At 39.2% G+C, this 23,906-nt stretch overlaps 4 protein-coding genes and 1 non-coding gene across 5 annotated transcripts in view; 1 reads left to right on the forward strand and 4 right to left on the reverse strand.

The window, feature by feature from the left end:
- The window catches only part of LOC131333400 (peptide-N(4)-(N-acetyl-beta-glucosaminyl)asparagine amidase), an 82,889-nt gene that overhangs the window by 38,307 nt on the left and 20,676 nt on the right, over positions 1-23,906 (forward strand). The window lies entirely within an intron of this gene.
- On the reverse strand, positions 831-3,468 carry LOC131333405 (wound-induced protein WIN1). Its single transcript, XM_058367906.1, has 2 exons — positions 2,926-3,468; positions 831-1,246 (listed from the first exon to the last, which is right to left on the reverse strand). Exons 1-2 carry the CDS (start codon positions 3,355-3,357, stop codon positions 1,028-1,030), a joined length of 651 nt encoding a protein of 216 aa, XP_058223889.1. The 5' UTR covers positions 3,358-3,468; the 3' UTR covers positions 831-1,027.
- LOC131333406 (sec-independent protein translocase protein TATA, chloroplastic) lies at positions 5,085-8,269 on the reverse strand. Its single transcript, XM_058367907.1, has 2 exons — positions 7,841-8,269; positions 5,085-5,401 (listed from the first exon to the last, which is right to left on the reverse strand). Exons 1-2 carry the CDS (start codon positions 8,168-8,170, stop codon positions 5,267-5,269), a joined length of 465 nt encoding a protein of 154 aa, XP_058223890.1. The 5' UTR covers positions 8,171-8,269; the 3' UTR covers positions 5,085-5,266.
- On the reverse strand, positions 9,577-18,036 carry LOC131333402 (light-inducible protein CPRF2). The gene is made up of 6 exons (XM_058367904.1): positions 17,549-18,036; positions 15,478-15,571; positions 13,960-14,173; positions 11,128-11,203; positions 10,920-11,045; positions 9,577-10,191 (listed from the first exon to the last, which is right to left on the reverse strand). Exons 1-6 carry the CDS (start codon positions 17,906-17,908, stop codon positions 9,811-9,813), a joined length of 1,251 nt encoding a protein of 416 aa, XP_058223887.1. The 5' UTR covers positions 17,909-18,036; the 3' UTR covers positions 9,577-9,810.
- Positions 13,075-13,182, reverse strand: LOC131335010 (small nucleolar RNA snoR69Y). Its single transcript, XR_009202404.1, has one exon. It is a non-coding gene; the product is annotated as a small nucleolar RNA snoR69Y (small nucleolar RNA).

The raw sequence follows: 23,906 nt of genomic DNA on the forward strand, positions 1-23,906 counted from the left end.
TTAGTCTTATCTTATATGAACGTTTTTTAATATCGATCCATATTTTTATATTTTTTTTAATTCATCTCGTCGTGATTGGCGCAAAAATTATTATAAAAAACTAAATAACAAATAAAAAATACTGAAATAAATTTTGTGCAAATTATTGCAAGGCGGCAGCCTATATAATACTATCCTGATTCCTCTTTTCACGTTGCGAAGTAGTACAGTATTAGGATTTAGATGGTTAATTATCTCTTAAATCCCTAAACTATTTCGAAAATATTTAAATCGTCCCTCATCTATCAATTGATTTTATGCAGTCCCGCAATTATCCACTAATTGATATAAATTTAGTCCAGCTACTGATGCCGTTAACAATTCCGAAAATGTTCAACTCAGAGCGTAACTGTTTATTCTATAGCGCTAGTACAAATGATCATTCATGAATGGACTCAATCTTGAGCAAAAATTTCTCTCTGTAAATAAATTTTATAATGCGAAGTGGTGGGAGTGATCACAAGTTCCATTGACGATCCAAACAGTTTATTTTGTAGTTGTGATGTTGTTAGCATCCATGCAAAAACTCAAGTTCTTTGGAAATCGGTACCCATTTTGATCTAATAAGCATATTCATATATCACAAGAAATAAAATAGATTGTTCGACTCTAGTTGCTTATTTTAAAAAAAAAAAATGATTAGACCACGTCTTTACCAATCTCAATCAACCTAGTTTTAATTTGGCTATGGACGTTAAACACATCAAGGCCTATTCGATGAAAAAATCGGTCATGAAATAAAACTATGCGGGTCCCATTTTGCCTCACATGAGGAATGACACGAGAGGATCTTGACTCGAAATGACATCCAATAAAGTATCCCAATACGATTTCCATAATACAAGTAGTCAGCGTACATGCTTATTGATCATTCAACTTTGCATGAGCAACGTTATAACGTTATTCAAATTGCTGTTACAAATAAAAAAAACTTTATTCAAATTCATCGATATAGTACGTATATATGCCATGTGACTTGATAAATAAACTAAGGTTGAACATCGTCGAGAACAGACATTAAAGGTTGGAGTTGGACCCCATCGCCGCAGCTGACGAACTGGTAGTTAACAATGAGGTGGCCTTGTGCATTTCCTCTTCCATCAGTGTCCAGTTGCCGGAAAACACCGGCATCCAAGTCTAGCCCTCCGTTGCTGCACTGGTCAACTATCCTCACTGTGGTTTGAGCACCAGTCCATGTATTTGTTACCTGCATATATGTGTTTATCGATCACATATGGCCGGTGATGGTATTTTTAACAAGTGCCACATATATAAGGGTAAAATTTAACAAGTAAACAAATTTGTAGAAAACCTGTATATATTAAGAGGCGGATGCAGAATTTATGCCTAGTATGTAGGGCCGTAGGGGCTCAGACTATATGTATTTTTACATGAATAACAAATAATATATACACCATATGTTTAAATTGATACTACTTGCAATGTCCGATGAAGAGACAAGATCATGAATGTATGCACAGCCATCATTCTTCTATCCGCTCAAAAATATATATACAATAGTCAATAACTTGGTATTGTAGAAAATTTTAATTTCCACACATGATATATATGATTTTTCTCACCCGGGGACTCGGGAGGGGTGCACTCTAGGGCTGTAGGGCATTGTCCAAGCTAAAAAGTGTTTTTAAGGAGTTCGTTTTAAATGCAAACCGTTGATTGCTGAGATAGACAACTTGCATGATGCGCTACGACCCTGTAGGGCAGCCACAGAATCCCCGGATCCGGGGAGTCACAGGCTAATTCTATATAATAGGGGTGGATGTCTTAGGCTAATTCTATATAATACGTGCTGATATATCTATTCTAATATATAAAGGGAGAGCACCCCTTTGGTGTCTCCCTTTTTTGAAGCCAAGTCATCTATTTTTCTTGTCCATAAGTGCCCTCTTAAAAAAAGAAAAAGCCAATACAAAAGTAACAAAACAATTACTGTAACTGTAAGGATATATTTGACATTTAAACACCAAAAAAATTGTCGAAAACAGTTGCCACCTCATTACATGTCCTCCTACTCCACAAACTCCACACCTTTCTCTGTTCTTCTCCCCAATTTCTACCAAAAAATTTCCTTTCACATAGCTTTCATACCTGCAACTTCTGTGAATTTGTCTTCTATTTAGGTACCATAATGGCCTTTCCTTTTTTAATTTTTGATGGTTTATGTATTTACACTATATCAGTTTACACTCAATATATAATTCTAACACCACACCCAAATACACACTCACACTCACAATAAAAGTGGGGCTCAACACATACTGGGTGTGTAGTGTGTACGGGCTCCACCCCTATTGTTAGTGTGTAATTGGGTGTGATGGTAGAATGATTGGTTTACAATTGCCTCACCAATGGATTCACCTGTCACTTTCATCTCACCTGTTAGTTCTTTCTTCCACTTCTTCCTTTTTCATTACCTAATTCAGCCTTCCTTTTTCTAATTGTTTGAACAATTATGCTACACATAAAATGGTACAGGGGAAAGGCAAAGGCAGTTGTGAGGTCAGGTCAAATTTTGTATTGACTTTCCGAACGCAATTTTTGTTCACAAAACCAAAAAAAAACATTGCAAGTTGAAACACTTATATTTTTACTAAGGCATGAATTCCCAACTTAAAAAAAAAAAAGAAAGCATTCAGTCTCATGAACTAGGAGTGGGGGCACACGTGTTGCGTGTGCAAGTCGGATTTTGTAAAAATTTGTAAAAATTTGATCAAATATCAAAGGGAAAGTTGTGCAAATTTTGACAAAATTCGACTTGCACACGGCCTATGTATGAATTACGATCGACAAAACTTTGCTTAATATCCATATGCATACACATATGTAGATGTATATCTACATGAGGTAGAGGGCTTAAGTAGGTACCCGTAAGCACTTCCCACAAGAAGCTTGGCCTCGAGCACCAACGGGGCCGCAGAAGGCAGTCCACCCGTACTTCTTCCGCCATGCGAGAGGCTTGTTAGCATCCCACGTGGAGCAGTAAGCACTAACGGCGTTCAAGTCCCATCCCACCTGCTCCGGGTTGTAGAAATGGTACGTTGCACGCACGTTGGAGGCGCCTTCGCCACCGCCACCTCCACCTCCGCCGCTAGGCTTGCAGTTACTCTGGCAGTTATTGGAAGGCAGGCAATAGTCGTCGGTTGTCCCGCAGTAACCCCACTGGCTGCAGCACTGGTTGCCCGGGCACAACTGGCCGCCAGCCTGCCGCCCGCACTGCTGGGCAGCTGCACCTATGGCGGCGGTGGCGAAGCTTATGATCACAAGCGCCACGCGCAGATCTAAGAAAGCTGAACCCATCTTGATTTTATCTGCTTTTGGTTTGGTTGTAGAGAGGAAATTGCAGGTGGAGTGATGAGAAAGCACTTGCTTTTTATAAAGGAGCGTTGGTATTGAATTTACTTAAACAACCTCCTTATTTGCTTTGACAAGGGTATATATAAGACCAAAGTAAAGTTTGCAAACTTTTTTGTTGTCCTTGAGAACTTAAGAGCACCTTCAATGATTTGTGACAATACAATAATATCTTCATTTTTTCGCATGTTATTGCGCTAAAATGGAGTAGTTTTGGCAATATACCACTCTTAGGGTCACATGTTGCACAAATCACTATATTTCACTCTCCAACCATCATTTATATCGATCTGATCACGTCTCTTTTCATTACGGCAAAAAAAATAGAGTATTGTCAAACTTTGTGCCGATCAAGCTTGACGCGTGATTTGTCAATTATATTTCTATTCAATGGTTTTAGATTAGAGGAAGTTCTCTATCAATGCGCTAATTTTGCCTTTCGCAAAATTTATTTCAACCGATTTGAGACATGGCGAAGTGTCAAACACCCTTCTCAGGATAAAAGGATAGATATCATGTACTCAGGAGGATGAAACATGGCGGCTGTTGTGTGAGGCGGCTACAATGAAATATGCAAAAGGACTAATCACGAAATGTAGTAGTCAAACAAAATGGGCATCTGATCATGAATATCATAATCAATCTTTTGAAAAGGCTTACTTTGCTAGAGAAGGAGGTGGAAATCTGATGAGTTGGTGGGATGAGGATTGATTTTTCAAAGTAAGCCATAATGCTTACTTTGTTGGGATCAGAACCGTAGGCCATAATGCAAACTAAGTTATGCATGCATTTGGAATTTTCTCATTTATGTCTCTTGTCCTTAACATCACTAATGTTTTCTTCAACCATCTAGAATATGCTGGATAGTTACCAGGAGGATGCTCTTACAAGAGGGTAAATTTTTTCACAAAAAGTACCAAAGGGGGTAAATAGTTGTTCTTGCACAAGATATCGATGAAGGTTTACTTTTTTACTATGTTCTTGAGGTTATAGCCACATGCTCAACACCAGGGCCCTTCAAGGAGAAAAGAAAATACTTCTTCCGTTGCTTGATAATCCACTACGAAAAGACATAATTTTCGAACTAAAAAATAAAGTACTTCCGTGTATAATATTTAAAGGAAGAGTTTCACTCTCAAGTAAGGTGCTGAAAGGCTAATTCTGACTTTTGAATGATGAGGCTTAGTTAACTTCAAGCCGCTGAGACCCAGCTCTTTCATGGGAATAAGACCAAGGGCCATTCAGTGATTCAAGACGCCCATATTCCACTTTCGAATGACTTGATTCTATTTCAAATAACCAGTTCTGAACTAGACAGGAGTGAGCCTTTGACACCTATTTCCTTCCCAGAAGCAATGGGTTAATACATACGAGGCCTAAACAAGTAAAGGCCAGGCAGATGCAAATATAAAGGCAGTATGTAACCACAGGAAACAACTGATGTATACATTGCAGGAAATGGATTTCACACAAATGAACGTCGCATGACCAAAGATCCTAATGTACGAAATGCCTGTTCACAACAATCCTTCTGCATTGGTCACGATCACGTTGTTGAGCCAGCTATCGAATGTGATGGAGCAGAAAAGTCATAGCACCTAAATTTAAGACACGGAACTCGTGTTGTCACATTTTTCTTTATTGTTGTGCAGATATGCAAACAAAATTGGAAATTTGCCCAACAAAAAGCATTCTGCGCACTATGGAATAAAAGTAGATGATTCAACTTTTACATTCCCACAAATTCTACACATGGTTCTCAACCAACACTATAGCAGGGTATAGCCATTCAAAAAAAAAAAAACTAGCAGGGTATGAGCAGAGAAAGGCTTAAATGGTGCTGGTATTCATAGTCTCATAAGCTCCCCCCCTTTGTGCTTGAGACATTTACTTCTCTCTCCTCTTCACTTGCTGGTGCAGCTTTCTCCACGGGGGTCTCTATTTCAGAATCAGGTTCTTTTTTCAGCTCTGTCTCGAACTCCTTTGCCGCCTGCAGCAATGAAAAACATTTTACCAAAAGTAAAGCATAACATTTAACAAAAGGTTATGCACAGGAGCAATCCAGTAAAACCACTACAATAATTCAGTAGCTAATAGACCCGCAAATGATTTGTAGCTGTATATTAGGGAAAGCCCAAGGGCTTTTTCCTCCTGGGTAACTGGGTAAGTAAAATTAATATCAAACAAGACAAAGAACAAGCGATAGGGACCATATTCCACACAAGTAAAATTAACTCTTGGAACAAAGTTATGCACCCACACTTCACCAGCAAGAAGTATGACTTTTTACTCAAACCACAAATGCCTAAGGATGTTGGGTCCTCTAGTTTTCAGAGAGCAGATGATACAGTACTGAACATTGGCTCAAACACAGATCCGGTCCAAAGAAAGGTTCTCAATAAATATTCGATTCATCTCAGCATCATCTGAGGCAGGAAAAACAAGAAGCACACAGTAGACCTGAATACTGAACAAAACTGATAGTATCAACACCTATAAGAAAAGAGAAAATATTGGACCAGCTCTCAATACTGTGCAAATTTCTCTCTTTGAGCTGAAAACAGTCATCATAGTTAAGCCTAATGAAAAGCAAGGGGACCCCCAAGTATTTAACAGGAAAAGGGCTCAAGGAAAAAAACACTTCAATTCAGACTTGACACGGCTTAACCCCAGCCTAAGTAGCAGCCTAGCAGGGGACGAACACGTGACGCAATACGCAATGCAATTTCCAAAAATTCGGAGAGAGAGAGAGACGCAATACGCAATGCAATTTCCAAAAATTCGGAGAGAGAGAGAGAGAGAGAGAGAGAGAGAGAGAGAGAGAGAGAGAGAGAGAGAACATCCTCCTTGCATCCAACTGGTACAAGAGACAACGGGCAACCAAAATTTGACCGTTCTACAGAGTATCACATATATCAAACAAGAACTTTGAGCAAAGGATCACAGCAATTCTACACTGTAGATGAGATAATAGCAAGCCCAGAGAAGGAAACAGCTAAATGACTCGGGCTGTTAGGAATTTAAGATCAAATAATAGTTTAGTGCCAAACTTAAGTTGCAAATTAGAGTTAAATGCTATTATATTTAAGAACCTGTAGACCACATTGTTACTTTACAATCATGCTAAGCATAAAAAAACGAAGTCTTGTCAACTTAGTTTCATTTTTGTGTTGAGTACGGCTGGATATAGTGAGTTACGTCAAAAAATTATTTATATTTTGTAATTTATAGTAATATCTTTCATAATTTGAAATCTTTGTTTAACCCATATCTATACTATAAGAATGTAGTTACCTAAAATAAAAGAAGCTCTTTCCTTAACTCTCTCTCCTACATGGAATTTCCTCAATTTTCCATCTTTTTATTCATTATTCTAAATAATTTACGAAATGTAAAACATAGAGTTTATTTTGTTAGTTTATTTTGTTTGAAAAGGAAACTAAGTTCAATCAATAACATAACAACTATATACTATATTTTGCATGTCTTCTTCTTGTTTTCTATCTTTGTTTTTTTTTTTTTTTTATTGTTGTGGAATTTTCCTAATTTTTTGGTGAGAAAATGGAGTAAATTTCAAGAGCTATACATGTTGCGACCCGCTGATGCACATGACAAGAAAAAAGTTCTCACATTTGTTTTTTTCCATCCCCAATCATCGAACGGACAAGATGCTAGTAGCATATAAAAGAACGGGTTTTTTTTAAGAGGTCCAAAGAGTGAGATATGGACAATTATTATGGGATGGAGGGAGTAATATTCATATGAAGTCCAGACCCCGAGGGTATGGTGCAGACAAAAGGGGCTGCTAGGAGGTGCCCGGGCCCCAGCACAACTCCAAATACCAAGTTAATTTAGAAAAAAGCCTATGGGATCGGCCCCTGCAAGTCCCTAGGGTGAAAAAAAATACTTCAAATTCTTATGTGTGGAAAAAATTCATAAACTTTAAACTTATCAATCATTTTTTGATTGCGTGTATGACACTAAATGGCGCCTACCCACATACACATAATATCGTCTTGTTCAGACCTCGCAAGTAACAATGTATACATACCCACATACACATAATATCGTCTCGTTCAGACCTCTAAAGTAACAATACATATGAAATTTTTGGTTATCAATAGACAAGAATATGTGGTTCAGGCCTCTTCTATACACAAATTCCGGCACATTTGTCCTCTGAAAAACAACCTTTTATCATCCCTAATGTTTGGAATTTTGTTTTCTTTTTCCCTTCTCAATAAGGGAATCATATAGTTTCACAGGGTGAACAACCAACAGACCATCCAATAACAGCCACAATTGTCAATTGCACAACAATACAAGCACAACCCAACCACAACTAAAAAGCATATTACGCCACAGAAGATAATACCTCAAAACCCTAGAAACGAGAACAACAATAGGAACCACAAAGTGGAGCCCTGACCTGTTGGAAGCTCTTGACCGTCTTGCCAATGCTGCGGCCGACTTCAGGCAACTTCTTCGGGCCGAAAACGAGGGCGGCGACGCCGGCTATCACCACCAGCTCCGGCACCCCAAGCCCGAAAAAACTTTTGCAGGTCAGGACCCTGGACCGGGTTCTGACCCGACCCGGAACCCGAGCACTGTTGTTGCCCCTGCTAATTTGGTGGGTCAACGACTTGCTGAACGAGGCTGAGTTGGAATAAGAGAAGGAGAGAGACTTTAAAGAAGAAGGTGAGGTTTTCGGAATTGTTGGAGAGAGAGAGAAGAGAGAGGATGAGATTGAGACCGCCATGGCTGATTCAGCTCTCTCGGTTATCCACGGATGGATTTTGATGAGATATTTTGATTTTGATTTTGTGCTGGCGGCTAGTTTATGTTTGCGAAATTTTCCGATTTGTTTGTTCGTTAAAAATAGGAGATAAATTGTCAGTAGGTGGCGGCATGGGATTGGTCAACCCTCGCTTTTGGGCCCATCCACGGCGGCCCTCCAATGGCGGATACAGAACACCCGAATCCAGGTGTATTTTAAATTTTTAATATTGATACTCCCTCCGTCCTTTTTTAAATGTCCTACTTCGTAATTCCAACTTATTAAAAAAACATTATCATTGTACCTTTTACATCAACTTTTTCCTCTACTTTCCCTACTTACCCATCATCATTACACTTTTTACTCCCTAACTTTTCAAAATGGAATCTACTTTTAGGGACAAAATAGACAATGTACCAACTTTTACCTACTAACTTTACCAAATGGACACTTATTAAGGGACAGCCCAAAATGAAATACTGGACTATAATAAAGGGACGGAGGGAGTAATAAAATATATATTTCCTTTAGTATATATTTCTACTTAGGTCCGAAAAATATATTTCCATTAGTATATATTTTGTGTCTGTGAATAGACACCGTTTAGTTTTATACACACAACCTTAATAAATGATTGACAACTTCAAATTTTAAAAAAATTTACCCCATAAATATAAAATTTTAAAATATTTTTTTTCACTCAAGGGATTTGCAGGGGACAATTCCATATCATTTTTCGTAATTAACCTGTAAATTAGTACAATAGACGAGAAATATTTGGAATTCTCCCTTCACCCCTTGTGCGTTCCTCATTACTCCATCGCCTCACATTAATGTAAGTTAATACATTCTAGAATCTAGAATGTCTCAAATCAATGCGTAATTACTTAATGGTGGAAAATTCGACGACATCATGTGGTGAAACTCCACGTGGAAAATCCTATGGCATCACGTGATGATACTCCAAAAGCACTCAACAATTTTTTCAAGTGCGGAAGTGGAGTGGATTCCCCATTGCAGGGGGGAGGGGGGACAAGAGACGACCATCTCAAGGCACATCACGAGCAACACTGGCGAGACCTGGGACGGCAACCCGATTGAGAGTCAGAGGATCCATAATACCTGCAGCCTTTCGTGCTAGACAGCATGATCGGTTTTATATAGATGATAAGACTTTTGGGTTGGATCTAAAATTTATGCATCGTGAAAAGACACTTGATGGCACAACTAGAGAAACTGAATTATAGTTGCAGACAAAGTGAATGGAGAATCCCAGTTATCAAATCATAGTGAACAGACATTAATCACCAGTTCTGATGAGAGATTATACAAGAAATTCTGAACAATAAAAACCATACAAAGACCATTCATTTCCCATCTAAGCAAAATGATCATGAAGGGAACTGCATTGAATAAACTAAATTATTGCCGGAGCTATTCCACCCAGCAGCACATAATCAAACAAGGGTTTTGGCACTTTTGGGTCCTATCCATAATGCAATAGAGACAATAAGAATAAGAAGACGTACAATATGAACCGATACGAATTATACTAACAAGATTCGGTCACGACACTTGCTTACAATAAAAACCTCCATTCGAGTAGGGCTCTTCTCTCGTTGCTACTGCTCTCTGCTGCACTGGGTCCCACCAGAAATTGCACCCCCACGGATCCGCTTCTGCAGATTCTCCAAGCTAGCCACTCGCTGCATGGAAGCTGTTCTGCCCATTTTTGCAGGATTCTGTGGTGCATTATCTCCCAAAGGTGTTATGTCGGCAAAACCATTTTGAATTCTCTGATCGTGGGCGGACATGTGAGTATTCGAAGCAGATTGATAGAATTGCAGCTTAGGGTCATCATGCACAGGAACGGCAGCATCTGCTGATGTGTCAGATGGGCTACTAGCAAATGATGTCATACCCATTGTGGATATCTCTGACATGGCATGGATCAGCGGATTCAACCCGGTAACCCGTTTAACGGTCTCTTCAGCCATCTTCACCTATGAATAAAAGTATCAGTTGGAATGCAGAAAATAGAGAGCAAGGTTTTGCCTTTGTATTTACCCAAAAAAAAAAGGTTTTGCCTTTGCCACTTGTTTTGTCCCATACATACAATCTCATAAATTGAGAGCGATTGATATGAGGATTCTAAGCTGTACGTGTCATGGTAATTTTATATAAGTACATTCCTGGAATGGTAGAAGCTAGAGTGTGAGAACATCTTTTTGCCAAAGTAACCTCCAAAAAAACCCCCTCATAGTGGGACACCTCTAACATGTGTTGTATGCCCTATGTTACCTCCAATGCTGATTAATTCAGTACGGGAAACAGGAAAGCCATATGCCCTAAATGGCAGTACCATGGGGGTAGGCATACATAGATTATCATGTCAGAATGTATTTCTTCCGAGTGAAAATATCCATAAAATTCTGCATTATTTTATTAGTTATTCATCTAAAACACATTTCAGGAACAGTAGAAGAAGTTTTTTTACGTAATGTCTTCCTGAAGTGCCAGTCTCTCTAGAGTATTAGCTCATTGCATTTGATTTTTTTGGCGGAAATCTTGAAGAAAACAAACTAGGAAACAATTTACTTTAAAAATGGCTTTGGATTGCTAGATTCACTTTTTTGGAACATAAGCATACCATGTTTCGGAATATGCATTCGTGCTAGGGTATTAGCATTTCCCGGTAACATAAGGTACCCACTGCATCTGAATCACTTACCTTAGCTCTTAATGTTTCAACATCAGCTTTCAAAACTCTGTTGTCAACAGCGGCTTCATTGTACTTATGGCTTATGTCAGTAAAGCGCTCCAGTAAAGAAGAATTTTCACCCCGTAATTGAGAAACCTAGGAAAGAACATGAAAATATCCTTACAAAATACAAGGAAGTTAGTAAATCTAAGGTAGTGGGCAAGACAAAGGGCTAAACCTGTGTTTCAAGCTCAGTCAAATGGGCCTGTTTCCGCCTCCTAGAGCGTCTTGCTGATTCTCTATTAGAAAGCATTCTGGCAAACACTAAACGGATCAATTGAAGAAAACTGATTACAAGTAGAATATTTATCTAAAGCACGAATATAGCATATTAGAGATATAGATGGACAGAATTGCAAGCATGCATGAATATCTTGATGGTTTCAAACAGATCAAACACCAAACTGTATGTTTCACAAAACATGCAAGCTAGATCTAAATATAAGCAAATGCAAATGCGGGTACAAAATTTAAGCTGAACGGTTCTTGCACCTCTATTGGTTGATGATAGTCTCCTTTCACTTATCAATCTAAGACAGGCGCTAACCTCCCTAAGAACCATTTCTCACTTGTGATGTGAAGCTGCTCACCTATGAGAAAATCCAGTTGTGGATGCCACTGAGTAAGCAAGCAACCCTCATTTCTTGCCGTTAACTCCGGTATTCTACTTTCTGATTCTTCCCCACCAAAGATGGAGTCCCCCTGGTCACGCGTTCGAGCTCACTAAGTTGGATTGCCTCCGGGATGGTGTTGAGTTGACTTTACGAGACGAGTTCTGCAAAGTCAAGTTCTGTAGACATAATTTAACTGACACATTCCATAGCAGCTTGACTCCGTGTCTAGCAAGCTCCGAAGGCTCCACGCACTCCTCCAGGGACTCAATCCTCTCTCGATGCATGGGCATGATAGCTGATTCCTCCATAACCACCACCATTTTTGCACAATAATGGCTCTCTTCACCAACCTCCAAGAGAGAAAGCCAAGATCCCGGGATCTTTTTACCCAAGGATTAAGGCCTTATTTAAAACCAAATGGCCAAGGGCCTTATTTTATAGGAATGAGGAAAGAAATTCAACTTAACTTGAGAAAGACCACAAAAAAGAGGGAAAAGAATGTCACAAAATGACAAGGCAAACAAATGTTAGCTTGCTTTCACTAACAAAACAAGGGAAGAAGGAACACTATTATTTCCTTCTCTTCTATTTCTTTCCTCAAGTTCCAAACAGAGCCTTATAGTCTTTAGTGGCTTGTCAAGTTCTTGTGAACCTCAAATCGGCATAAAGGCCTTACCTAGGATCTTTTAGAACACATCGTAGAGAGGTTCATTAGACTGAAATGTCTGCTAATTAAATGACCAAAGACACATACGAATCCTTTCCAATATCCAGAAAACATATTCAATAAGTCATCCACTCATGCCTCAATGCGTTATGTTATTGAACTAGACCCCTCACAAATGTGGTGTGTGGATCAAACAACTTTTTTTTTTTTTTTTTAAATATTCATTTTACTGTTGCATTATAATTGATGGAGAATTTCTTTTCAAAAAAAATTAGATTACTAATTAACCTGATAAGAATAACCGGGAAACTTGGCCAAACGGTTGTGTAATTGCACTTACGTGCTGCGAGGACTTAGGAATGGCAACAGGGCGGATATTGGGATATCGGTACCCGATCCCCGAAATCCTCCACCTACCCGAATCTGCCCCGATAACCGCCGCGAATGGGAGGAGCTGCCCCATACCCGTACCCCACGGGATTCGGGTATTCCCCGAACCAAATGGTTAACCGAAGACTTGGTTTATCCGAATTGAACCCACCCCACCCCAAACCGAAAAAAGAGAAATCTACCAATTGATTCATTAAGATGCTTGACTTGTCTCAAAAATTTCAGAAAAAATTCAATGAAGATTCTAGTTTCTAAAAAATTCCAACATTCAAAGATCTGAAAAAAATGCCCAGCAGTGAAAAATGATAAATCATAACGATATTGACACACACAATCAAAGAGGCACAAAATGTTCCCTCAGAAGATAAGACAAAGAAGTATTCGATCACATAATGACCTGAATTGAAAAAGAAAAAGTATAAATTGAATCTAAAAAACAAAGGAAAAAAGAGAGGGTGAAGCTCAGATATATGTTGGATGGAGTCTATTCCCAGACCTTCTCTTTAGAAAGAAGGTCTCATAATGAGCTGGGATTAACAGTTATCATCATCGCAAATTCGCAATACACCCCTTTATTCCAAAAAGAATTTGGATGAAAAACAAAGCTTTTATATTCTTCTGAAATTGCAGCGGAAAGAACCTCTCAGACTCAGTTAACACACACACAGACCTGTATTAGATCAGGGAAACCTTAACAGAGGGAGATCGAGGACGAACGACGACGCAGTGATGATCGACGGCGAAGGGGTGATGACAGCAAGAGAGAGAGAACGAAAGATGTCAAATGGAGAAGATGAGGTTTGCAGAGGAGGAGGTGGGGCTTGCGGGCCTGCGGTGTGGGTGAATGAAAGAATAGTGAATGTGGGAACCCTAAACAGCTCAACTGTTCTATGTGTGTGTGTGTGTGTGTATATGGTATTTTTGTAATTTCCTTATTCCGGTTCGGTTCTGATATTAGCTCGGGTAACATATAAAACCATAACCGAACCGATACCCGATCGGTTATCCATGGCCCACATCATAACCATACCAATGGGAAAAAAATCGGTTATGGTTCGGGGAAAAGAGAGCGATTCGGTTCGGGAACCCATCGGTTCCGTATGTATTGCCATGAGAGGTTGTGGGTTCAACTCCTATGGAGAGGAAGTTGGCACCCTTCGTAGGGGTTGTGATAGCAATATAGCATACATTTCTTCCAACACATGACAAAGAAACCGAACTACCCTGATAAGCAACTACTAGCAAGAATATTAAATAGGATATATCAACAGCTACAGTGTTTAACTTTCTAGACAGAGCTAAACAATAATTGGGCAAGTAACCAGGAGAACCACATTACCTTCTTGCACGTTTTGCATCGGCAGGGTCCATGTTCTCCATTGCTTCCGTTTCCCCCTCAGCTTCATCGTCATCATCTGATTGTTCTCTTGACGACCCACTTGTCGTTGACCTTGCAGGAACCCCAGATTTCTTTTGCATAGCTTGCAAGGAAGGAATTCCGACTGTTCCAGCAGCATCATTATCCTGTCCCTTTGGTAGACCATACCCAGATCCTACAATGGTCATTAAAACAAAATTGGAATGACATATCAACATAAAGTAACAGATTTCGCCTTGTCTCTTGACAACATACCGGCTCCATGTAAAGAGTACGAACAAAAAAGAAAGAAATAGAATACATATATTTACACAAAGACAAGGCTAAAATGTAAACACAAGTAGGGGGAAAAAAAAAAAAGATCGAAAAACCATAATCTGAATTTGGTCTTAAAAACCTTGGTTGCCATTTCCCGCAATTGGTCATTCTCAGACTCCTCTTCTTCATCCTTAATGCAATTTTTTTAAGGTCATGTACTGTCTCTAAATACCTTCACAGACCTCAAGCAGCGTTAGCTAGAGCAATTTCAGAATTGCGGTCAAATGAATCTTACCCTGGAAGCAATGAACCAATGTGTGAAAACTTCACGCCTCTTACATTTAGCTTTGTCCAACTCCATCCCACTCTCTTTGTTCTCCATCCCACCCTCTTTCTTCTGATGTTCTCCAGTCCATCCCACTTTCCACTTTCCAGCATGGTGATGGTATCTTTTCTTATCTACCACTTTCAAATGGCCAACCCATTAATAATAACAACTCCCACTTTTTGATGGTTTTGGGGTGATAATTGCAGCCTATTAAACAAGAAGGACCTATCTTTGAAAGTCTTTAAACTACTTTGATAAAAGGAGTTAAATGGCAAACAAATACAAAAAACAAGGGCATCAGACATCAGATATTCTCCGACCCTTTTCATTCAACTCAGCTGATGAAGAAGGCCGAAGCTGGAGTCTTCAAAATTGGTATCAAGATTCGATATCATTGCTCGACCCAGAAAATTGATAACAAAAAAGGAAACATGGTAACATGTCTAGAATTTCCTGAGAACAACAAAAAGAATTGTAAAATCACGTGGTTCAACAATAAGAAGTCATGTCTAAACTGAGATCAAGTAGACAATTAATTCCACTGTTGACCAGCATAATTGTTTGGTGCCTCTCCAGCAGTGTAAAACTTACACAAAGTGCAGCTGTGTTTGCTTACACGTGGTTAGTCAATCTATTGAGCACTATTAAAAAGATATTGAAAAAGAGCTTTTTTACTCTTGCCCCAACAAAAGCATTCAGACTTCTTGGATTGTTGCTACATTCCTAACATGTTCTAAGAAGTAACATCTTACTGACCAGGGAAGTTAATCCATTCGTCCTTCACCAAGAAAAAGATAAAAACGCAAACCAATCCCCTCACATACACGCCCTCTATATCTGAACGTTTTAAAGCATAGAAATAAAGGAACATCATCACTTTTGATTACACTGACCTTTACTAGGAGCTTCAGATCCCAATTGTGAAGTGCTGGGCACCTGTGATCCCTTTGCTATAACAGCAGATTCTTGAGGCTTCATATTAGATGCCTATTGACATGAATTGAAAGTGTTTAGAGAGTGGTTTAATCTTTTAGAAGGAAAGAGTTAAAATATTTTAACGTTATACACGAATAGTAATAAAAAGGCAAGTGCCACATGCTTTGAATTCATAGTAGGAATCACAAGAAAGATTTCATTCTTCTTTTCCCCCCGTATAACTAAGGAATCGGCACTGAAGAGTGAACCAACGATGCATGTGTTATACATGAAGCTACCATTCATCAATCACAATGAAGTTAGATTTGGATATAAATTAGAGGAGATAATTTAGTCATATGATTCATTCCTACTAAAGGAGCAACTATAAAACATTGTCTAATTACAAATCTATAGGTTAACATAACTTCAAATATTTGCACCTAAGATGCAATCAAAGAGAGAGGAAAATGGTCTTGTCAGAGAGAGAGAAATTGTTTCATTCCTTGAACAGTTGAACATTGCACTCATCATAAGGCGTTCAATGAAAAAATGGGTATTTGGATTATCCAATGAACAGGAGAATTCTAGGATGTAGCTTCCAACACAAGGAGAGAAACTTCAAATTCCTGAACAGAAAATTACAAAAACAGGCAAGACACAACATGGTTTAAGAGCTTTCGCTATGCTGAGTTGGTGCTACACTGATTGGCCTTCAAAATGCCAAACTGGACAATAGTCTCTGTAACCCTAAGGAGGTGATCGTTCCAACACACAGAGCGTTCACACACAACTTACAAATTTTTATGCATCTCAGTAACGATGTCAGCGAGAGCATTGCAACACCACTGTACACACAAAATAACCTTTCAAAATGCTTGATTTGTCGAATTTTCATAATTAAGCAATTGGCATCCACAAGGATGTATATACACTAAGGCTAAATTTTAATGTCTCTCTACACTATCATGGATTCACAATTCAGACAATTAGCATCCACAAGGGTATATCAGAGCAAGGTTATTTTAATCCTTACTGCCAAGTAAAGGGATATTTATTATCCGAAAAGCATCTAAAGGAGATCCTCTTCACCAATAACAAGGCCTCAGATTTTCCAGTTGAACTAATCAAAAAACCAAGAATTTTGATCAGATATGCAAAAATGTTTCCTTTCTACATTTTAGTCAAACTATACAAAGGTGATTCCATCATTTCATCAACTGTAGCTGTGGACAACAACAAATCATACTTACACTAAAGTTCCAGGGTAAATATTTCCCAGTTTTGAGGTTTCGGCGAAACTTGAACCAACTTTATACAGTAAAATCAGATGGAATGCACCAGGAAAAATCTGGCAAGTCTTAAGCCCCCTACTCTTCGTTTAACTCATATCGCGTTTCTAGTAACCATGGAGAGACAGAGAGAGGCAAGAAGATCGATACAGTTTAAAAATGACATTGACTTCATAAGCTTAACTCCATCTGTGTCGTGCTTTTCCGCATAGCGGGTCCTAAGCCCGAACAAAAGGAGGATGTTTATGCATTATCTGCCCGTAGGTACCTAAAACACCCATTAGATCCTCATGACATGTGTACAATTCAATTGATTAAGTTGACTCAAGCCTTGTGTTGGCTCAGTTGGTTATAGAAATGATAAAGCTTAATCCCAAGCGATTTTGCCCAAGTGGGCCTGAGAAAGCAAATGAGTGCTTGTCCTCCTGAGGTAGCATGTTCTAATACCACAGGGACAAACACTTCACACATTGGTGCCACTAGAGGGTTTGTCAGGTGACTCAGGTCACTATTTCACTGATCAAAAAAAAAAAAAAAGGTCACTATTTCAGGACTCGCAATTACTAAAGGAGCACGCAAGCTGGCCGATATCCAGTTTTAAAAAAAAAAAAGAGAGAGAGCTTCCACAATTCAACCATTCAAACACAAGGGGCGAAAACTAAATATCGATAGGAAGGGAAAATAAAACCAGGCAGATGGATTGACAAGGTTTTTACAAAGAAAAAAAAATAAGTACATGACCTAAGAAGAAACGTACACGGGTCAAGGCGACAGCAGCGCAGGCCAAATCGAGGCGGGTCTTGAGGAAGGCCTGGTACTCGTCCGAATCGACGGGAATGTTATTCGGAGGCGGCGCAGCAGCAGCAGCAGGATTGATCGGAATCGGAGGCTGGACGTCCTTGATCTCAACGACGTCGGATGCGTTGGTTTTGGCTTGGGACTCTTGGAGGAACCTCTGCAAGGCCCACTCGGACGAGCTCCGATTCATCATCATCATCGCCTGGGATGAGGACGAAGACGTCGTCGTCATCTCTTCCTCGTCGGACAAGCGCACCGCCGGCGGCGGCGGCGACCAGAATTGGTCCGCGATGTCGTCCACTGAAAACACCCTATCCATTCTCTCTCTCTCTCTCTCTCACTCTCAAAAGTTTGGCCTGATGTTGAAAATTTATCCGGAAGAAATTAGGACCTTTTCTGAGAAAATTTCCTTCTGAGGATGATTTGGGTTATCTTTCACGGCCGTAATGAAACTGTAGAAGATTGGTGACCCTTTACTTTCAACGAGTCCCTTTGACCCCACGGCAGGATAAATTATTTAATGCCTGGGCTCCGCCGCCACACCCTCACGGTGTCCAAACGGTAAATCTGCCACACAGATATTGCTGTGAGACTCACTACGAGTCCCACATAAACGATTCGAGTCGTTCATTAAATGTAAAATATTTTTTTGAAGATTTTCGTAAAAAATCAACTCAATTCAATACCTATAGGTGCTTGATCTAATTTTTCATTACCCAAAAATTTGAATGAAAATTTAGATGATTGGATATAACACCTATAAGTATTATATTAAGCTTATTTTTTATGAGAACCCTTGAAAAAATATTTTACATCTAATGAACGGCTCAGATCATTTTTATGGGACCCGTGGTGGGTCCCATAACAAATCTGTGCACAGATGTATGTGTGGTTAGCAGGATTTATGTCCAAAATTAAGTGTAAAGAAGGATCTTACAACAATGTGTGGTGTAGAGGGACTTGAAATACCGCCATGTGATGTTCCAAGGGCACAAAATAATCTCTCGGTAGAAGAGGCTGTGGTACTAATCGTGTGTAGACCTTGTACGGATGATTCAAACCGTTATTATCTTATCGATCAAATGTTTCTTTTAAAATCTAAGATCCAAAATTCTAAAGGAAAATTTGAATGTTGGATCAAGTACTTACATTTATAGCTCCATAAATTATTTAAAAATTAATTAATGATTCGGATTGTTTGTGTGAGACCCTAAAATGTGACTCACACATGATCCGTAACTCATCGGTGCATCTCCAAGGATTCCAATTTTGTTCACTCTCACCAAATTTAACCATAGTTAATTTTAAAGACAACAAATATGGAAGTAAATCAAAAAGGAAAAAAATATTCTGTTCGATTTTTTTGGAAGTGAATACCAAATCCCAATCCTTAGATCTCCCGATCCTTCTTCGTTGAATACCAAATCCCCAGTTTGATTAAATAATAAAAATATGAATATATTCTGTTCAATTGTTTTGGAAGTGGAGAAGTCTATCTGTGCATGTATGTTGTTTATGACTGGACATGCACAAGCAATCCAATTATTCTCGGAAGCAGGGGCGCTAAATGCATAAGCAAATTCATTATAGGGTGTACTGATAATCGTAGCCGTCTATCTCAGCAATCAACAATCTAAATTTTAAAAAAAAACTCTTACTGGAGAATTTTTTCATCGAGCTTTTGTTTATGGATTCAATCACAAGGCGAAACGACGACTTCCCTCATCAAAGAAAGAAAATATCATAGGGCTAAATATTGTTGTCTCAAGATGAATGTTACAGTAGAAAAGAAAAACAAAAACAGAACTAGGGGGAAAAAAACAATAAACTAAAGGGGGCAGAAATTCCAAAAGCTTCCCTTGCAATGATAACTTTCCAAACCTCAATAGATTATTGTTCTCACGCATTTTTCACCCTTGCGTGGCAGGGGATAACTTTCCAAATCTGAATTTAGTTTATTCCAATTATTTTCACCGGAGGTTCGGGCGTGTGCAAGCTCTGATGTTATCGCTTTTCTTCTAATTAGTGTCCCACTTCCACCGCCATCGCCTCCGCCTAATACCTAAATGTTGGAAAATTTTCAGAATTAATAAATGATAATTTTTCGGCAGTTTTTTTTTACAGAATAATGCCCATGAATAGAGGTTAATGCTGGCATTTGTACTTGCCATTCATTCCGGCAGTTTCGTGTATTGATTCTCCCCTATTCAAAGCTGAGAATTCAATTCCCGTATTCAATTTCTGGCTGTTTTCAAAGGCTCTTGAGCAGTATAAAAGGGGCAATCCTCTCTTCATTCTGCACTAGCAAATTCACAACTTCAACAGCTCTGAAATTCGTTCTTGTGTGAGAGAGAGACAGGCAGTAGTGAGTTCGCCAAGGCGGTCGACGGTGGTGTTCCGACGGCTTGCGGTATAGCCGACCCAACCCTGGGAGGAAGACGCCGAACAAGATCCTACAACACCGACGGTAGGCGGCGAATCTTTCTTAAGGAGACTGTGGTATCACACAGGACTCGGTTTGTTTTTCTGGAAAATCCAGCAAATTCACAACTTCAACATCTCTGAAATTCGTTCTTGTGTGAGAGAGAGACAGGCAGTAGTGAGTTCGCCAAGGCGGTCGACGGTGGTGTTCCGACGGCTTGCGGTATAATTGAGCCAACCCTGGGAGGAAGACGCCCGAACAAGATCCTACAACACCGACGGTAGGCGACGAATCTTTCTTAAGGAGACTGTGGTATCACACATGACTCGGTTTGTTTTACAGAAATCTGTTTGTATTTCGTTTTATAATCTGCCTATTGTTATGTATTCTGTAACTTCGAATTATCAATGGAATTGTTCTCTGAAATTTTCTGTTATTGCCGTATTTTTCCCAACACTAAATAGCCTTCTATCAAATTTCACAAATGAATCGTGAATTAATATCGAACTAAAATTCATTACACAAACACGAATTTCCTAGCAGATCAAGAAACACATGTGATACTCCTAAGGAATATGTACATTGACCTATTCAAACAGAATGTCAACCCAACATCGGATTCATCATACTTGAACAAAAATTTAAAACACCACAAATATATAATTAAGAACAAACGGAATTGTTGTCTTCGGAACAGTAGAGTTTAAGCGCCCCAATCAGGACCTCCGTCGAAAATAGCTACGGCATTGTATCTGCCGTGGTGGGGATGGAAGAGATGAATAGTTTGTGGGGAAGTGAGGGCCCACACTTCAGAAGGCCTAAACCTCTTGTCCTTGGGCTAAAGTAGTGTGGTACAAGCATGCACTTCCTAGGTGGGCTATTGTGCAATGGTTGGCTATTTTGTGTAGACTTTTCACAAAGGACAGGTTGTGGCAGTGGGGTGTTTTGGTGGAAAACCAATATGTGTTATGTTCAACGGAAAAGATATAGGTACGGACGGATTTCCCATCGAAATCGTACTGATGGCCTCGCCGGGCCGTCTCCGGCCACCGGACGGCCGATCTGAACCGTCCAATAATTTTTAAAAAAAAACCGAGGGGCTCCACGCAAGAAACAACGGCATCCGACGTGTGTAGGGTGTTGGATCAAGCACTCTTTTTTTCATGTACGGTCGTCCGGTGGCCGGAGACAGCCCGGCGAGGCCATCGGTACGATTTCGGTGGGAAATCCGTCCGTATGGATAGCAGCACTCTATGTTCAAATGCTGTGGAATCTCATGAGCATCTATTTTTTTAGTGTCTTTTTTCATCTCAGTTGTGGAGCTTGTTGCAAATGAAGTTTACTTCCTTTTGCAGCCTCTCTGTTCTTTCACAAGTGGTAGATTGGATGGTTCAACATCATACTAGCACTCTTTTTTTGAATCTGGTTGCTAAAGTGGTTTTTGCTGCTACGATTTGTCATGTTTGGGGGAGCGTAACAGACGTATTTTCCAACAGCATAGATGCTTAGATGTGCGGGGTTTGGAAGCTCAGATTTGCACAGAGGTTAGAGCTTGTATCAGTTATTGGGGAGGAGTGAAGAGAATAGGAGTTAATCTGGCCCTCTGCTCTCGTTGGCGCTTCTCTACTTGTATTTTTGACTCTAGATATTAGCAAGTAGCTTGTATAGTTGCTGATTTTGGGTTAGTTGTCTTTTCTGTTGCCTGTTGGTAGAGTGCTTTACTGAGCAATTTTTTGGCTTAGTTCACTGGAAAATGCCTCTTTAATTTTGTATCCTGTTTATTGTGAATAAAAACTTTAATTGCCAACAAAAAAAAAAAGAGTGTGGGCAAATGGTAAAAATAAAATTCACATAGTAGAATTGATGAGACGTCGAATTCATCAGAAAAAAAAAGAAAACAAAACAAAACAAAGATTGGGTGAGTTAATGGTTTTTTTTTTTTGATCCGCGGTGAGTTAATGGTCAGTGAATCATGGAAAAGAAACCCATGAATGATTTCTTATGCCAAGCGGTTGAAACCGCCTGTAGGTTTAGTGGCGTTGAGGGTTAAAAAACTGTTGTAGTTGATATTACATGTTTACCCTTTTTCACGATTAATTGGATTTAAAATCTTTAACTTGCAGGGACTTTTATGAGAACTTAAATGTGAGTCAGCCTCACGGGGAAGTCCTCACCAAAAGGGGCTCTCCCTTTATATATTTAAATAGATACTGTTAGGCTTTTAATGCTAATTATAGTTACATTTAGTGGGACCTAAAAATTAAAAAGAGCCAACTAAAGTGAGGGTAATGTTTACCTTCATTTGACGAGGGTAAACAAAATCGAATCTCCAACCCATCCTTTCGTCCTCCATTTATTCTTCTCTTTCATTATTTTTTAGGAAATCTCCACTCCAATCCATTCTCTATTTCCTCCTCTATTTAGAATATAGAATTTGATACTCCAAAACAACATTTTGAATACAAAATGCAAAAAAGTATTAGATTTGCATTGAAAGTGAAGTAATGATTAAAGGAAAAGTAAGTATTTTTGAAATAGCGAATATAGATATTTGTAATTGGAGTTTGTATGAACAGTAAATTTTGTCGTATCCACTTTTTGATTGGAAAATATTAATTTTATCCTCTCAAATGGTGTATGTTCGGTTGGAGATGCTCTTATAATTCCGATTCCGCCGAATCATGAGAAATTGCATCCTAAAGCATATACTTTTGGGCGATTTTCATTTTCAACCCTTGTACTCTGAGTGAGTTTAATTTAGAGACACCCTTCAATTATATTTATACTCTCACCCCTTGTACTATCACTAAGTGAGATTGTTAGAATATCTATCTGTTGGAATCGACGGAAAAGAGGAATATTTGCCTTTGCTGGCAGTTTTCCTTCCCAAAGATTTGTACAAGGACTATTTTGACCATACAAAACCTATCAATTCTAATCCAAATTGACTTATATGGAGGAGGATGAGACTTGTTGAAGGGCTGCGTAGAGTCGAAGGAGTTTAAATTATTCTAATATGAGGCGAAAAAACCTTTTATTTCCTCTCATTGCTAATCATAAATCAATACTTCTAGTGACACAACTGCACATACCTATGATGGATTGAAAAATCTTGCAGTGCAAAGCCCTGCAAGGCACCCTGTAGGGCACACACATGTCATCGATCTTAACAATGAACGATTGAGATATGATTTTTAATGTGGACCGTTGATTGACAACATCGACGACTGTATGCCGCCCTACACATGCGCTACACGGGGGTGCACTACAGCACCCTCAGATCCACCTATGATGGGCTACCGCTAAGAACAGATCAATGCTACTAGTGACACACTTGCACATACCTATAATGGGCTTCAAAATATGCGAGTAAGTGCACATGTGTTAAAGTGTTTTTGTCTTTAGAGTTTGCAATAATGAATTGCACAATAGACTTGATAATTTGAAGGTGTGGCGATTGTAAATTCATAAGGTTTCAAAAGAAAAGGCAAATACGATTGGCGCAATTTTTTTATTGCACTTCACATTTTGTCTATATAAATGTTTGTAAGTTACTCTATAGGAGTATTTTCCAACCCTATAACAACCCGTGAGCTAATTTTACCATTTTCCCTTTAAAACTTAGAAGGGAAAAGGGGCTACAAGGTAGAGTAATTATTCAGTCATCCAGGATACCTCAACGTAGTGTCTTAACACATTTCTCCAACATACATTATTGTCAAGTCCTTACACTTAGTATTGGACACTAAAGCAATACATGGTGAAAAATGTTGTTGAGGCACCACGTTGTGATGCTCCAAGATCATGGAATGATTTTTTAGCTGCAAGGGTGACCACCGATAGGGTAATTAATACCATTCAGTGTTACGCTCACGCCCAACATTCACTGCTCAAT

This window comes from Rhododendron vialii, chromosome 7a (assembly GCF_030253575.1).
Source record: "Rhododendron vialii isolate Sample 1 chromosome 7a, ASM3025357v1".
NCBI lineage: Eukaryota > Viridiplantae > Streptophyta > Magnoliopsida > Ericales > Ericaceae > Rhododendron > Rhododendron vialii.

Coding starts and splice junctions, on each gene's coding strand:
- LOC131333405 (XM_058367906.1), bottom strand. CDS start 3,357: ATGGGTTCAGCTTTCTTAGATCTGCGCGTGGCGCTTGTGATCATAAGC. Junction 1,247..2,925: donor CTTGTGGGAAGTGCTTACGG/GTACCTACTTAA, acceptor ACATATATGCAG/GTAACAAATACATGGACTGG.
- LOC131333406 (XM_058367907.1), bottom strand. CDS start 8,170: ATGGCGGTCTCAATCTCATCCTCTCTCTTCTCTCTCTCTCCAACAATT. Junction 5,402..7,840: donor CGGTCAAGAGCTTCCAACAG/GTCAGGGCTCCA, acceptor TCATTGCTGCAG/GCGGCAAAGGAGTTCGAGAC.
- LOC131333402 (XM_058367904.1), bottom strand. CDS start 17,908: ATGGATAGGGTGTTTTCAGTGGACGACATCGCGGACCAATTCTGGTCG. Junction 11,046..11,127: donor TGACTGAGCTTGAAACACAG/GTTTAGCCCTTT, acceptor GTTCTTTCCTAG/GTTTCTCAATTACGGGGTGA. Junction 10,192..10,919: donor TTGAAACATTAAGAGCTAAG/GTAAGTGATTCA, acceptor TTTTATTCATAG/GTGAAGATGGCTGAAGAGAC.